This window comes from Schistocerca americana, chromosome 2, assembly GCF_021461395.2.
Source record: "Schistocerca americana isolate TAMUIC-IGC-003095 chromosome 2, iqSchAmer2.1, whole genome shotgun sequence".
NCBI classification, from domain to species: Eukaryota; Metazoa; Arthropoda; class Insecta; order Orthoptera; family Acrididae; genus Schistocerca; species Schistocerca americana.
The window spans coordinates 190,901,927-190,917,329 of NC_060120.1; the positions used below are offsets into that span (position 1 = coordinate 190,901,927).

Genomic DNA, 15,403 nt, shown 5'->3' on the forward strand with positions numbered 1-15,403 from the left:
AAGAAGGAAGTGCTTGATGCTTGTAAGCCAGCTCCATAATCAGCCAATCGAATTCCCTTCTGTGTCAAGGGCAGCCAAATGAGTGTCCTTCCTCACACTTACAATATGGCAATGGTACAAGGTGCAGTCTATAAAGGTGTTTGTGATATGTGATTGAATTTCAACCTGTGATAATAATGAGATTTATTTACAAATATGAAAAAGATTTATACAAATTCATCTAACTTTTACTGATATTTTGTAGGTGTTTTCCCATCTTTCAGTAATGTAAGATCTTGTTTACATGTTCAAAAAATTCTTTACATGACATATTAAAATTCACCATAATTTGGAGCTCTGCATCAATTGGCTCTGTACTACATGTTTTTCTTGTCTCATTCCATTTGTTATTCATTAATGTGGAACACTTTTTCCACAAAAGCATTACATCCTGGAAAACTGAACAAGTATCCCACCGTCTTATAAATACTTGGCGCTCTGTTCTGGTACAGCTGAAAAGAAACTCGACCACATTGACACATCACTACTGTCCTTGTTCACACTTTCAAATAAAGTTAGTCTTGAATTCAGGGAATTCGATATGCAAGCTGTCAATACAAATGTTATCTCTCAGGTTAAGAATTTCCACTCAGTTTAGAAATCTTTAAATTCCATTTCATTCTCCAAGGAAAAACCTACTAAGCATGCATATTGATTATTAGCGGTAACACCATATCTTTTTTTTTCCAGATACTGAAGTAAAATACAGTAAAAGGCATTGAAATCTGCCAAAACTTTGAAGAGATAAGCCACCCAGTAGCTGCTTTGCCTTACAGCCATAAAAACCATCCTTCTGCCTCTGTGTAAGGTTATTAGTTAGAAGATGCATTTGCTTAAAGGTCTCCAAGACACTCAAATCACAACCTTCTAATTTTCTGTTAACTGTATCCAACAAATTTCCAACATTGCTCACAGAATGGAGGCATATTGTCTTCCTCAAGATTTTCATTCAGAAAAACTGGCCTCAAAAAATTTGGCCAATCATCAGTACCTTTGAAGTAGCTCTTGATGCCATCCCAGTCCACAATAATTCTGTTTTATAGCTATAGTCAAAGAAAGCAATCTCGTGGGAACATGTCTCAGTATTTCTTTCCATTCCAGTTCCACTAACTGGAAAAAAAGATTTCAGTTACTCTCTTCTTTTTTGAGAAACCATGAAGTGATGATAAATTTTTAGATCTGTGCCTTCCACATATATATCTAATTTATGAGTCCCATTCGTAACTGCTTTGTAGTATGTGTGATTAGTGCAATGTGCTTTTATAATATTTTATTCTTATTGAGAAGTCACCGAAAAACTGATTTATCTATGGCAAAATTAATACCTGCATTATGGATTATTAGGGACTCCAGGGAAAGAAAAAACAGAGTACTAAACTTAGACAGGGGGGATAAATTCAGAAAAAACAGAGTGGCAATGCTGTAGCGGTGATTCAATGGCTAGGAGTTTGGCCACGTAAATTGATGCCTGTTTCGACGACATGATTCACTGTTTTTATTGTTAATGTCTAAGTTGGTACAGCCAACAGAGTACTTATATTTAGACTGGTCGGTATACACACATGGGGTACTTGGCCATTGTTCGAGAAGGCTGCAACGTCCTGATGTTGTGAATTCGTTTCATTGCATCCTTCGATTTGAGAGTTATCCAGAATGTTAATCCTACATTGCTAAAATACAGTAGGCTATTCACTGCAAAATGGCAGCTGGGGCCATTCTGACCATGTTTGTTATCACATCTGTGATTTCAGCGTGGACAGCAAGTCAAAACAACAAGTAAATATGAAAATTTTTTGTGAAACTGGATAAATCCACCACAGAGGCACTTAACATGATTTTGCAAGTGTACAGCTGTGTTGTAACGGGTCATGTGAAGTGCTTTGAATGGCATGTGTGATTCAAGAACAGATCATCATCGCTGAAAGACGACTAGAGATCAGGATGGCCTTCCACAATAAATTGCCTGAAAATGTCAAAACCATTTGGCAACTTGTACATGAAGATCATTGAAGAATGATCCACAACATTGTTGCCATTGTCGATGTGTTGTACGGACCAGTGCAGGTATTCCTTACTTGTGATTTCAACATGTGGCATGTTCTGCAATGTTTGCCCCCAGACTGCTGACCCAGGAACAAAAGAAACACCGTACCAGTCGCCCAAGAACTGTTGGTATATGACAGATGAGCTGTTTTTCATGTTGAAGATCATTACCGGTGAGAAAACGTGGGTGTATTGGTATAATACTGGAAACAAATCAGCAGACTTCACAATGAAAGAGCCCATTATCTACATGACCAAAAAACGTGAGGCAGGTCCGCAGTGTTACCAAGTGCATGCTCATCGTGCTTTTATACATTCATGGCATTGTGCATCACAAATTATTCTCAAAGAGTGAGTTCTACTGTCAGATTTTAAGGTGTCAGGGAGGACATTTGGTGAAAATAATTGGATCTGTGGCATGCGAAAAACTGGCTGCTCCATGTTGACAATGCACCTTGTCACTGCGCTCTCTTCATACTTGAGTTTCTCACCAGAAATAAGTTTATCGCAACTTTGGCACCCATCCTGCTTTCCAAATTTGGCTTCTGCAGACTTCGCTCTCTTCCTGAAGCTGAAGATCCAATTCAAAGGTCACTGTTTTGCCAACAATGGAGAGACCCAGCACAAATTCCAGAAGGTGCCCGACCCATTTTCAAAAGAAGACTTTGAGGACAGGTTTTAGCAGTAGCAGAAATGCTGTGAGTTATGTTGCTGTACAAGGTGACAAGTAAACAGAACTAAAAGGTGACAAGAAAACACAGCTGGCCTCAAAGTGTTTTGATACCCATTCATAACATGCAGATTGAAATAGCAAGAACATTTTTTTCCAAGAATGAAGAATTAGTTAACATTGAATATGGAAATTTTTTCTGACCCATATCCTTACAGGGAAATGGAGTGGATGATAAACAGTAGAGGCAAGAAGAGAATGTAGCATTGCAAAAGAATGCTGAAGATTAAATGGTAGTAAATTATAGAGAGGTACTGCATCGAACTAGAGATAAAAGAGCTGCATGGTACAGTTTGATTGAAGAAGGGATAGACCAATAGGATAATTATTGGGACATCAAGGAATAGTTAATTTGGTAATGGAGGGAAGTGTAGGGGACAAAAACTGTAGAGGAAGTCCAAATCTCCTCTTTAGAGTGCAGGGTGAAGTGGATATAGGAATGAAGAGGCTTGCACAGGGTAGACTAGTGCAGAGAGCTACACCAAATCAGCTTTCAAACAGAAGACCACGACGATGACACTTTTAATATTGGATGAGAAGGCACGGACTGAAAGGTGATATACAATGTGAAGAAAGGAATGTCAGTTAAACTCTCAACCTGAATAGTTGTGAATGGATTGTCCCCATTTGCTTAACTTTTTCTGCTCTGATAAATATTTAACCTCCTTCCAGAGATCCCTTCATATTGCAGCCAGATTTTTAATAATTCTATTTGTTTCTTAGTGAGCTCTTCTGTGTTTGTTTTCAGTCTGAATAAAATAATTGAAAATCCGAGACAGAGTAACAACAATATGAAAATGACAGATTGCCACTTACTACACAGAGTTGGCACTGAGCTACAGGCAAACATAAAGAAAAAAAAGAGTGCTGATACTATCAGCAATCAGCCTTCACCGGATATAGACAAAACAAAACACAAATACATTTACACATTCGTAACTTTCATGTGGCCATTGTTATCTCCAGGAACTAAAAACCAACTGCAGTTGTTAGTTTTCTGTCTCTCTTTATGTGTCTTTCAATAATTTAATGCCTCTGCTATCCAATGAAGTGTTACCTTCACTCCTCACATGATTTACATTCGTCCAGGACTTCACATTACTATATAATTCTACAACTGCTTAATGCCAATTATGTGCATCTATCTGACAGCCATTCTTGAAAATGAGCATGTGCTTACCATTTTCCAATTGCTATGTATCCTTTTTTGCTCTTGCAAGTTGCAGTAAACTGCTGTTAGCAGGTGAGCAAGTTATTTTTTCAAAATCTCTGTAGAACCTCAGTGGTACTTCATCTGGTCTATTTGGCTTTCCACTGGTTAACGGTATTATTTGATTTTAAATCTGGAGTCACTTACCTAAATATTTACTGTTTTGGCATTTGTGCAGTAATTAAAACAAAGAACCATATTATGGTCTTCTGTGGGGAAACAATCTCAGAAAACTGAATTCAGCATTTGGGTCATGTCTCTGTTAACTTCAGTTTCCTAGCCAGATAATTTTGATACACTTACTGACTTAACATAAAACCAAAATTAGTATTATTTGTCAGATTGTCAAAATTTTACATTTTAATTCATTGAATGAATGCTTCTCATATAGCACTCCTTATGTTAATTTTGGCTTCATTCAGCATAATGGTCAACTAGGCTTTGACTTTGTTTGAATTTTTGGTGATTCCATAGCAGCCTTCTAACACGAACTGCGGTGGGTCTTTTCCATACCTCACGATCTTGCTTGGCACATACTTGTCCAAGGCACATTGTCTAAAGCTTTTGCATTTTGTCCATTTGTGTTTAACATATTTGTCCTTTGAGTTGAGTACTGTTAACTATTCGGGTACTCTGCAATTTATATCCTGTCACTCTTGCTAAACAAAACTACTTTCCTACTTTTTGTGACACTTCTTGAAACACCCGTGGTCACTGATGTTATCACAGTTTTATGATCACCTCTGGCCTCATCTGTATTAGTTGCTTCAAAACATTGGTGTCCATTAGTTCATAGGACGTTTATGGTGATGACTTCATGTAAGAGTTCTCCAACTATCTGCTCGAAGTAATTTTCGGAAAATACATTCAAGCAATCTCGTACAAATCCCTGTCTCTGGCACCAATTTTGATCATGGGGCTCTCCCATTCTATGGCTGACAAGCTCAAGTCTCCCCCCTGTTGCAATAGCATGATCAGGAAACTTACAATATTCTAAAAATTTACTTTGCGACTTCATGGTGTCCACTCAGAGTGGCTCTCACACAGCATTTAGCAAGTTATCTCAAAAGCAGACACTTATGCATTCACATTATGGTACCTAGTTATCTCATTGTAATTTGATACTCCTTCCAGAAGTCAAAAGAACTACCATTATGTATTATGACTCTCCATTAGAACCTATATAGCGGAGATGCAGTCGCAAATAGGCACAACGAAAAGCCTATCAGAAAGTGAGCTTTTGGACAACAAGGCCTTCATTGAAAATAGAGAAAACACACACACACACACACACACACACACACACTTAAGCATACGCAACTCCCACACACGTGACCACAGTCTGTCTGCTGAGGTAAGACTGTGAGTAGCAGCACATGATGGAAGAGGCAGCTGGGTGGTGGAGGTAAGGAGGAGGCTGGGGCAGGGAGGGGGAGGGATAGCAGAGTAGGGGTGGGGGACGGTAAAGTCTTGCTTGTGGGAGCATACATTGACGAGCTGGAGAAAGGGTAGGGCAGCTATGTGCAGTTCAGCAGTTAAAACGGTGGGAGGATTGGGGGAGGGGTAATGGAACAGAACAGAAGAGAAGTAAAAAGGACTTGAGGCGTGTTGCTGGAATAGAGTGCTGAAATGAGAACAGGGAAGGGGCTAGATGGGTAAGGACAATGACTAACAAAGGTTGAGGCCAGGAGGGTTGCAGGAGTGTAGGATACATTGCTGGGAGAGGTCCCACTTGCACAATTACAAAAGCTTGTTGGTGGGAAAGATCCAGATGGCATAGGCTGTGAAGCAGTCATTGAAATGAAGTATGCTTTGTTGCGTGGATTGCTCTGCAATGTGGTGGTCCAGCTGTTTCTTGGCCACAGTTTGTTGGTGGACATTCATGTGGACAGACAGCTTGTGATTTGTCGTGTCCATGTAGGATGCTGCACAGTGGCTGTAGTTTAGCTTGTATATTACATGACTGCCTTTGATTTGATAGGTGATGCTTGTGACCAGACTGGAGTAGCTGGTGGTGGGAGAATGTATGAGACAGTTCCTGCATCTAGGTCTATTACAGGGATACGAGCCATGGGGCAAAGGGTTGGGAGCAGGGGTTGTGTGGGAATTGACAAGAATATTGTATAGGTTCAGTGGGTGGCAGAATACCACTGTGGGAGGGGTGGGAAGGATAGTGGGTAGGACCTTCCTCATTTCAGGGCACAATGAGAGATAGTCAGAACCCTGGCAGAGAATGTGATTCAGTTGCTTCAGTACTGGGTGGTGCTAAGTCATGAGGGGAATGCTCATCTGTGGCCAGACAGTGGGATTTTGGGAATGGAGAGATAAGGTACAGAAGATCTATTTTGGTACATGGTTTCTCGAGGGTAATTACAGTCTGTGAAAGCCTCAGGGAGACCTTTGGTATATTTCGATAGGGACCACTTATCACTACAGATGCGACAGCCACAGGTGGCTAGGTTGTGTGGCAGGGACTTCTCGGTATGGAATAGATGGCAGCTCTCAAAGTGGAGGTATTAGTGGTGGTTGGTAGGTTTGATATGGGCAGGGGTACTAATGTAGCCTTCTTTGAAGGGGAGGACAACCTAAAGGAAGGTGGCCTGTCGGATTGAATAGGACCTGGTGTAGTGGATGGGGGAGAGGGTATTGAGATTCTGGTGAAATGTGGATAGGGTGTCCTCGCCCTCAACCCAGATGACAAAGATGGCATCAATGAATTGAACCAGGTGAGGGGTTTGGAATTCTGTGTATTTAGGAAGTATTCCTGTACATTGCCCATGAATAGGTTTGGCATAGGGTGGTGACAAGTGGGTGCCAATAGCTATACCCTGGATTTGTTTGTAGGTAATGCCTTCAAAGGAGAAGTAACTGTGGGTGAGGATATAGTTGGTCATGGCAACTAGGAAGGACGTTATTGGTTTGGAATCCGTCAGGCATTGGGAAATGTAGTGTTCAATAGTGGTAAGGCCATGGGCTTTAGGGACCGTAGTGTAAAGGGAGATGGCATCAGTAGTGATGAGCAAGGCACCACGTGATACAGAAGCAGGAACTATGGAGAGTTAGTAGAGGAAATGGTTGGTATCTTTTCTACAGGGGAGGGTAGGTTGCATGTAATGGCTGAAGCTGTTGGTCTCTGAGAGCAGAGATTGTCAGTGGGAGCACAGTAACCGGCCACAACGGGGCATCCTAGGTCGTTGGGTGTATATACTTCAGGAAGCATATAGAAGATAGGCATACAGGGATTGGTAGGGGTGAGGAGAGAAATTAAGTCCGGGAAGAGGTTCTGGGATAAAATCCGATCTGGGATGAACCTAAGGATTTGAGGAGAGCCTGGGGATCTTGCTGGGTTTCTTTCTGGACTGGGTTAACTGTGGCAGGTTTTGTAGCTGGATGAAGTGGGGGGTCCTTCTGCCAGATAATCCATACGGTTCAAAACAACAGTGGCGGAGCTTTTGTCAGCAGGTAGGATTATATGGCCAGGATCAGTTTTTAGATGGTGGATTGCGGTTATTTCTGTGGATGTAAGTTTAGTTTGCATGTTGATGGATTTGGGGAATGGTGGTGAAGCAAGGTTCAAGGTTAACAAATTCTAGAAAGTTAACAGGGAGTGATCTGGGGCAGTGAGGTTGGATCACAGTTGAATGGGGAAGTGAACTGAGTCAGGCAGGGTCCAGCATTGGTCTTTGGTTGGTAGGGTTGGTGGCAGAAAAATGTTTTGACTGTAGGACTGGGAGAAGGAGAGAAGGTATTTAACAAATCCTGCATAATTGAATTTGGGAGTGTAGCAAAAGGTGAGGCCCTTGGGAAGGACTGATACTTCTGCGGGGCTAAGGCCTTTGGAGGAAATGTTCACGACTGTGTTTCGGATCTGGATTCTGTTTGGTGATGGGAGGAAGTTTTCGAGGGTGGGTCTGCAAGACAGGATTTGTCGGCCATGTGGGGCATGTGGGAGAGGGGAGTCGCTTGGAGATTGTTCTACAGGTGCTGGTAGTGGCATTCCAAGGCGGAATAGGAAGTGAACAGAGTGGAGAGTTTTTTTGGGGTGGTGGTGTGCATGTTGCTCTAGTTCAAGAGGTTCAGTGTGTAATGTGGGATTCAGGAACTTGCAACTGCATAGCAAGAGAATATTGTGGGTGGAGAGCAAGTTATGTGAGGAGATTTGGGACTGATTGATATGGTTTTGCAGGACCATGTTGGTGAAGATTAGGATTGGTGGAATCTGAACAGATGGCAGTCAATGTGGAAGGATGCGTGGCAGGCACCCACCACCCCCCAAAGTCTCACCATCCGGCCACAGAGGAGCATTCCCCTTGTGACTAAGTACCACCCAGGACTGGAGCAACTGAATCACATTCTCCGCCAGGGTTTTCAGTACCTCTTGTCATGCTTTGAAATGAGGAATGTCCTACCCACTGCCCTGCCCACCCCTCCCACAGTGGTATTCTGCCGCCCACTGAACCTAAACAAAATCGTTATCCATCCCTACACAACCTCTGTTCCCAATCCCTTGTCTCATGGCTCATATCCCTGTAAGAGACCTAGATGCAAGACCTGTCCTATACATTCTCCCACCACCACCACCACACCACCACCAACTACTCCAGTCCGGTCACAAGCATCACCTATCCCATCAGAGGCGGGGCTACCTGTGAGACCAGTCATGTGATCTACAAGCTAAGCTGCAGCCACTGTGCTGCATTCTACATGGTCACGACAACCATCAAGCTCTCTCTCCACATGAATGGCCACCAACAAACTATGGCCAAGAAACAACTGGACCACCCTGTTTCTGAGCAATCCACCCATCATATCATTCCTCATTTCAATGACTGCTTCACAGAAAGTGCCCGCCAGATCCTTCCCACCACCATTAGAACTTCTGAATTGTGCAGGTGGGAACTCTATCTGCAATGTATCATCCATTCCCATGACCCTCCTGGCCTCAACCTTTGTTACTCATTGTCCTTACACATCTAGCCCCTTACCTGTTCTAATGCCAGGTTGATTCCTTTGAAAGGGGACGGTCTGACTTCCTTTCCTAATCCAATGGGACCAATGACCTTGCTGTTTGGTCCCCCCCCCCCCCCCCCCCCAAATCAACCAACCGAACTTCCCTGTTCCCATTCCAGCACAACACAGCCCTCTGTTTGACCAAGCTCCTTCAGTCTTTTTACTTCTCTCTTTTCCATTACCCCACCCTCTCCATCTAACCCCGCCTCCCCCCCCCCCCCCCCCATTGCACGTGTCTGCCCTACCCTCTTTCCACCTCATCCCTGTACGCTCCCACAAGCAGCACTTTACTGTCCCCCACCCCTTCCCTGCTATCCCACCCCCTACCCATCTAAGCCTCCTTACTCCCACCATCTGGCTGCCTCTCCCATCATGGGCTGCTGCTCACAGTCTAGCCTCAGTAGCCAGAGAATGGTCTCGCATGCGCGCGCGTGTGTGTGTGTGTGTGTGTGTGTGTGTGTGTGTGTGTGTGTGTGTGTGTGTGTGTGTATCTATTTTGGACAAAAGCCTTGTTGGCTGAAAGCTAACATTTCAACAGGCTTTTTGTTGTGCCTATCTGCGACTCAACATCTTCGCTGTATTGTGAGTAAAAACTATCCTTTTCATAATACTGTTACGTTCCATCCTGGATTTTCCTTTTTTTTTATGGCTTTCCTTCCACCCTGTAACACAGTTTTTTGTTACTATTTTCTGATGCATTACTATACTCAGTGATTGTCCTTTCTCTTGTTTCCTGTGTTCTATTGTCACCTTACAAACCACACTGGATGCTCTACTTATAAGTCACACTATATCAACTCTCTTGGCCATGCACAACAGATCATTACAAGACCGCACTGATTGTCAGTGCAGCATATCATGTCACACATTACTCCTGCCAATATCACTAATCCAATACCTTCAAATTCATCCACTCTTCCTGCCTCATTCTCACGTGTTTTCGTGTGTTCTTTCCCTTATCTTTCTTGTGCTACACAAACTTGTATATCATCTTATCAACCCCTCCCCACTCCTCACTACTTCTCCTATTGATTCCAGTTCGCACCTACTAACTACATTGAATCAGTTGCATCTGCCATTCCCCTTCTTCACACTTACCTGCCCACAGACCTGCAACCCCCATTACAATCTTATTATTTATTTTTTATTATTTTTTTCTTTGATCTCATTTGTCCTAACACCATTTCATTTGTTTTTTGCCTTTCACAATCGGCCTTCTCCTTCCGATTTCATCTTGTTTCCCCTGACTTCATTCTTTTCCTGATGTTTTTCCTATGTGTTTGCGTGTATTTTTGTGAAATTTTTTTAAAATATAATTCAGTGTTATTTACGAAATTTTACACGTTTTTATCCATCACCATGGATCCTTGCTCTTGCCATCTGCATCAGTATAGAAGAGTTCCCTTATCCCTAGCCACAACCCAGTCCCAATTACTGTTACTGCCTCTTACCATGAAGTTACCCATCTCCGGCTGCCACCCTTCTTTTCACAGTGAACTCAATCTGTTCAGATTCTGCCAATCCTTAATCCTCACCATCATAGTCCTGAAAACTATATCAATCAAGCCCACACCTCCTTACAATACCTTCTCTCCATCCTCAAAATTTTCCTGCCTTGCAGTCCCAAATTCCTGGAACCCTTATCATGCATTGAAACTCTTGCACTCCAGGAACTAAAGCAACTTGCCCAATGCCACCTCAGAAAACTCTCCACCCTGTTCACTTCCTACTCCCACGTTGGACTGCCACTATCCACCACCTAAACAACAACATCCAAACCTCCCCACGTCCCCTCATAACTGACAAACCCTGCCTCACAGACCTACCACATCAGCCTCAAAAACTTCCTACCACCACCATACAGAATCCAGAACCTAAACAGACCCGAAACACACTCGTGAATATTTCCTCCAGAAGCCTTAGACCTACAGAAATACCAGTCCTTTCCAAAGGCCTCACCTTTTGCTCCACTCCCAAATTCAATCATGCAGGACTTGTTAAAGACTTTTTCTCCTTCTCCCAGGCCCTACAGTGGAAACACTTTTTCACCACCAACCCAACCAATCACACTCATCCAAAGAGCAATGTTGAACACCCCTGTCTCAGTTCACTACTCCATCCAACTGTGAGCCAGCCCCAGTGCCCACCAAATCACCACCTGTAAACTTTCCAAAATGTCTTAATGTTGAACCTTGCCTCACCATCATTCCCCAAGTCCATCAACATGCAAACTAACATTACATCTGCAGAAAAAACTGCAGTCCACCATCTAAAAGCTGATCCCAACTTTATAATCCTGTGTACTGACAAATGCTCCACCACTGTTGTTTTGAACCACAAGGAGTACCTGCCAGAAGGAATCTGCCAGCTGTCAGATTCATCCACCTACAAACCCTGCCACAAGGACCCCATTCCAGATGTCCAGCAGGGTCTCCAGTCTCTCATCAAATGTGGCCCATCCTAGTACCTCTTACCGGACTCCATCTCTTTCCTCACCCATACTACTCTGTGCACGCCCACCTTCTACATCCATCCAAAAGTTTCCCATTGTGGCCGGTTACTGTGCCCCCACTGAGGGGAATCTCTGCTCTCGGAGACCAACACCTTCAGCCATTAACTGCAATCTACCCTCCTATACAAAAGATACCAACTATTTGCTCCACCACCTATCCACTGTTCCTGTCCCATTACCACATGGTACCCTGCTCGTCACTATTGATGCCACCTCCTTTTACACCAGGATCCATAAAGCCCATGGCCTTACCGCTATTGAACACTTCATTTCCCAGTGCCCAACAGATTTCATACCAACAGCCTCCTTCGTAGTAGCCATACCAACTATATCTTCTCCCAAAATTATTTCTCCTTTGGAAGCATTTCTTTCAAAGAAATCCAGGATACGGCTATTGGCATCTGCTTGGCACCATCCTATGCCAACCTGTTCATGGGTGATCTACAGGAATCCTTCCTAAACACTCAGAATCCCAAACCCCTCCACTGGTTGAAATTCATTGATGACACCATTGTGATCTGGATTGAGGGTAAGGACACCCTATCCACAATCCTCCAGAGCCTCAACATTTTTCCCCCATTGGCTTTACCTGGTCCTACTCAACCCAACAAGCCACCTTCCTCAAGGTTAACCTTTCCTTCAAAAATGGCTACATCAGTATCTCTGTCCACATCAAACCTACCAACCGCCAGCAAACTTCCACTTTGGCAGCCACCACCCGTTCCCTACCAAGAAGTCTCCTCCATACAGCCTAGCCACCGTTGGCCGTCACATCTGTAGTTATGAGCTGTCCCTTTCAAAATGTACCGAGAGTGTCATTGAGGCTTACACACACTGTAATTACCCTCCAAACCTTGTACAAAAACAGATGTTGTGTACCTTATTCTCCAGTCACCCACCACCTCCCAAAGTCCCAGCCTCCTGCCACAGATGAGCATTCCCCTCATGGCTCATTATCACCTATTACTGGAGCAACAGGATTTTGACTGCCACTCATCATGCCCTGGAATGAAGAATGTCCTACCCACTACCCTTCTCACCCCTCCTACAGTATTCTCCTGCCCACCAAATCCACACAAAATCCTTGTCCATCCCTTCACAGCCCCTGTTCCCAACCCTTTACCACATGGCTCATATCCCTGTAAGAGATCTAGATGCTAGACCTGTCCCATATATCCTCCCACCACCACTTAGTCCAGTCCAGTCCAGTCCAGTCCAGTCCAGTCCAGTCCAGTCCAGTCCAGTCCAGTCTCAAGCATCACCTATAACATCAGAGGCAGGGCTAGCTAAGCTGCAAGCACTGAGCGGCATTTTGAGTGGGCGTGATAGCAGACAAGCTGTCTGTGTGCATGAATGGCCACTGACAAACTGTGGCCAAGAAACAGCTGAACCACCACATTGCTGAGCAATCCATGCAACACAGTGTTCTTCATTTCAATGACTGCTTCACAGCCTATGCCATCTGGATTCTTTCCACCAAGACCAGCTTTTTTGAACTGCACAGGTGGGAACTCTCCCTGCAATGTATCCTATGTTCCTGTAACCTTCCTGGCCTCAACCTTCGGTAGTCATTGTCCTGTCCCATCTAGCCCTTTATCTGTTCCCGTTTCAGTAATACACAGCCCTCTGTTCCAGCAGTGTGCCTCAGTCTTTTTACTTCTGTCCTTTTCCTCTGCCCTCTTTAACCCCACCCTTCATCTGATCTCCCGGCTGCACCTAGGTGCCCTACCATCTCTCCACCTCATCCCTTTATGCTCCCACACAAGTAGCACTTCACCATCCCCCACCTCTACCCTGCCTTCTCTCCCCCTCCCCACTCAAGTCTCCTCCTTACCCCCCCCCCCCCCCCCCCCCCCAGGTACCTCTCCCATCAATGCTGCTGCTGACACTCTGACCTTAGCAGCCAGACTGTGGTCATGTGTGTGTGATTTGTGTTTGTGGGTTGGTGAGTTGTTTTTGTGTATGTTTTTCCAACAAAGGCCTTGTTGCCCAAAAGTTCACTTTCTGAAAGTGTTTTTGTTGTGCCTATCTGCAACACAGCATCTCCACTATATGGCGAGTAGCAATTATCCTTTTCATAATATTGTTACATTTGAGCTTGGATTACCCATAAGCATCTGTGGCTCCCTTTGAAATGCTCATTAATTTTCCACAGAGGTCTCCACTGAGTGCTTTAAAAGTATATGCCAATATAGACAACATAAAGGGGAATACATTGAAAAACTATGAAGGTATATATTCTATTTTCTGAGAACATTTGTGGAACTATCTCATGTGAATTAACAGCACTTCTCAGTGTTTGTCAGTTATTCTTGAGCATTATGTTTTTGTAATCCAGTTGCTAGTCTAATGGTTACAACACAGTTGATGAACAAGTGAAGGTTATTACTACATTGTCTTGCATGGCTGGTGTCATGATTAAAATTCTTCTGGGTGTTGTACCATGTCATTTTATAAAATACATTTAAATATAAACTATAAAACTGAAGTTTTGACTATGCTACAACAGCCATCCTGAGGGCAAGATTGGTTCTGAAGGAGGTGGGATGCCCCTAATTATTGTAGAAAGTTGGTGTCAGTATGTCATATTTTGAAACTTTATTGGCCCTACAATTATGACTCATACCGAAAGGAAAGGATAGGAAGGATGCTATTTGTTGGCTGTCCAGCTTGTCGACAGTTGGCAACTGTCCGTGAATCAGTGCTTGGCTTTTGGTGGGGTGTTTTCTTCCTGGTGTGTGCAGAGAAGTACTGACATTTTCTCTATAGCTGTTTGTTTAGGCTGTTGCGTCTGTGCGTGGTAATGCTTCTGCCCTGTGACTGCTCATGGCCGCTCGGGCTAGATAGCCCAGCAGACAGCACACTGGAACTTTGCCATTCTCTCTAGTAATGTTATCAGGTTGCTTAATAATTTTGATCACCCCTCTTATTTTGTGAAAGAGTCTGGATGCATCCACAAAGAAGAAAACATACCCAACAGAAGCCAAGCAGTTATTTGTAGACTGTTGCCAGTCATTGATAAACCAAATGGTCTACGAATTGCTTCTTTCCTATCTTCTCCGTTTCAACATGACTAGCCTATTATATACTAGGGTCAATTAAGTTTCACCAATATGACATATTGACACTGACTGTCTGCAATAAATAGGGGCGTTTTTCCTCCTGCAAACCCAGTGTTTCTCTGGGGAAGGCTGTTGTAATATGATCAAAATGGTGGGTTTATAGTTTATTAGGTATTTAATACAATGACTTGGTACAAAAATCAGCAGAATTTTAATCATCAAGTGTAGATTATTTTTGTTTTGAACAGTTTTAAAATATTATGTGTAATATTTTTTCCTTAGATAATTGTACTGGACAAATAAACTGAGATGTATAGCACATTGTATTTTATCTTGTTCTTTACAGTTGTGATTCCTCACATTGGTAGTGCAACAACACAAGCAAGGACAGAAATGGCAATGCTCACTGCTCGAAATATTTTAGCTGCCTTGAATGGAGAGCCTCTCCCGGCTGAAATAAAGTAGAGATGCAAATCGAAGGAACAATGTCTACAGTAATCTCCCACAGAATGTTGAATATCTGTAGCATGGTTACAAAGATTCCATTTAGCAAAAATTTCAGGAGAGGTAAAAACTGTTTGAGTTACTTTAACATAAGTATTATTGTTGAAAAATTGTCTATAATACAATAGCAAAAATCTATAATTAAATAATAGAAAATGCTGCAGAGGCTATTTTCTTTGAAAACTGCTTCATTTTATGTTCTGCCCAAGAATAAATTGATACATTCTGTTTACGTAGATCTCTAGGTCCATTAGAACATCCAGAAACAACTGTCATATTATAGCTGTATAGCT

The 15,403-nt window shown here is 43.1% G+C and overlaps 1 protein-coding gene across 3 annotated transcripts in view; it reads left to right on the top strand.

Moving 5' to 3' along the window:
- LOC124591218 (glyoxylate reductase/hydroxypyruvate reductase) overlaps positions 1-15,142 on the top strand; it is a 65,388-nt gene extending 50,246 nt beyond the window's left edge. For all 3 annotated transcript variants that reach the window (XM_047131719.1, XM_047131717.1, XM_047131718.1), the window contains exon 7: positions 14,953-15,142. In XM_047131719.1, the coding sequence (XP_046987675.1) occupies positions 14,953-15,071 (119 nt within the window). In that variant the 3' untranslated portion in view covers positions 15,072-15,142. The remainder of the gene's footprint in view (positions 1-14,952) is intronic.
- Positions 15,143-15,403: the final 261 nt, after the last annotated feature.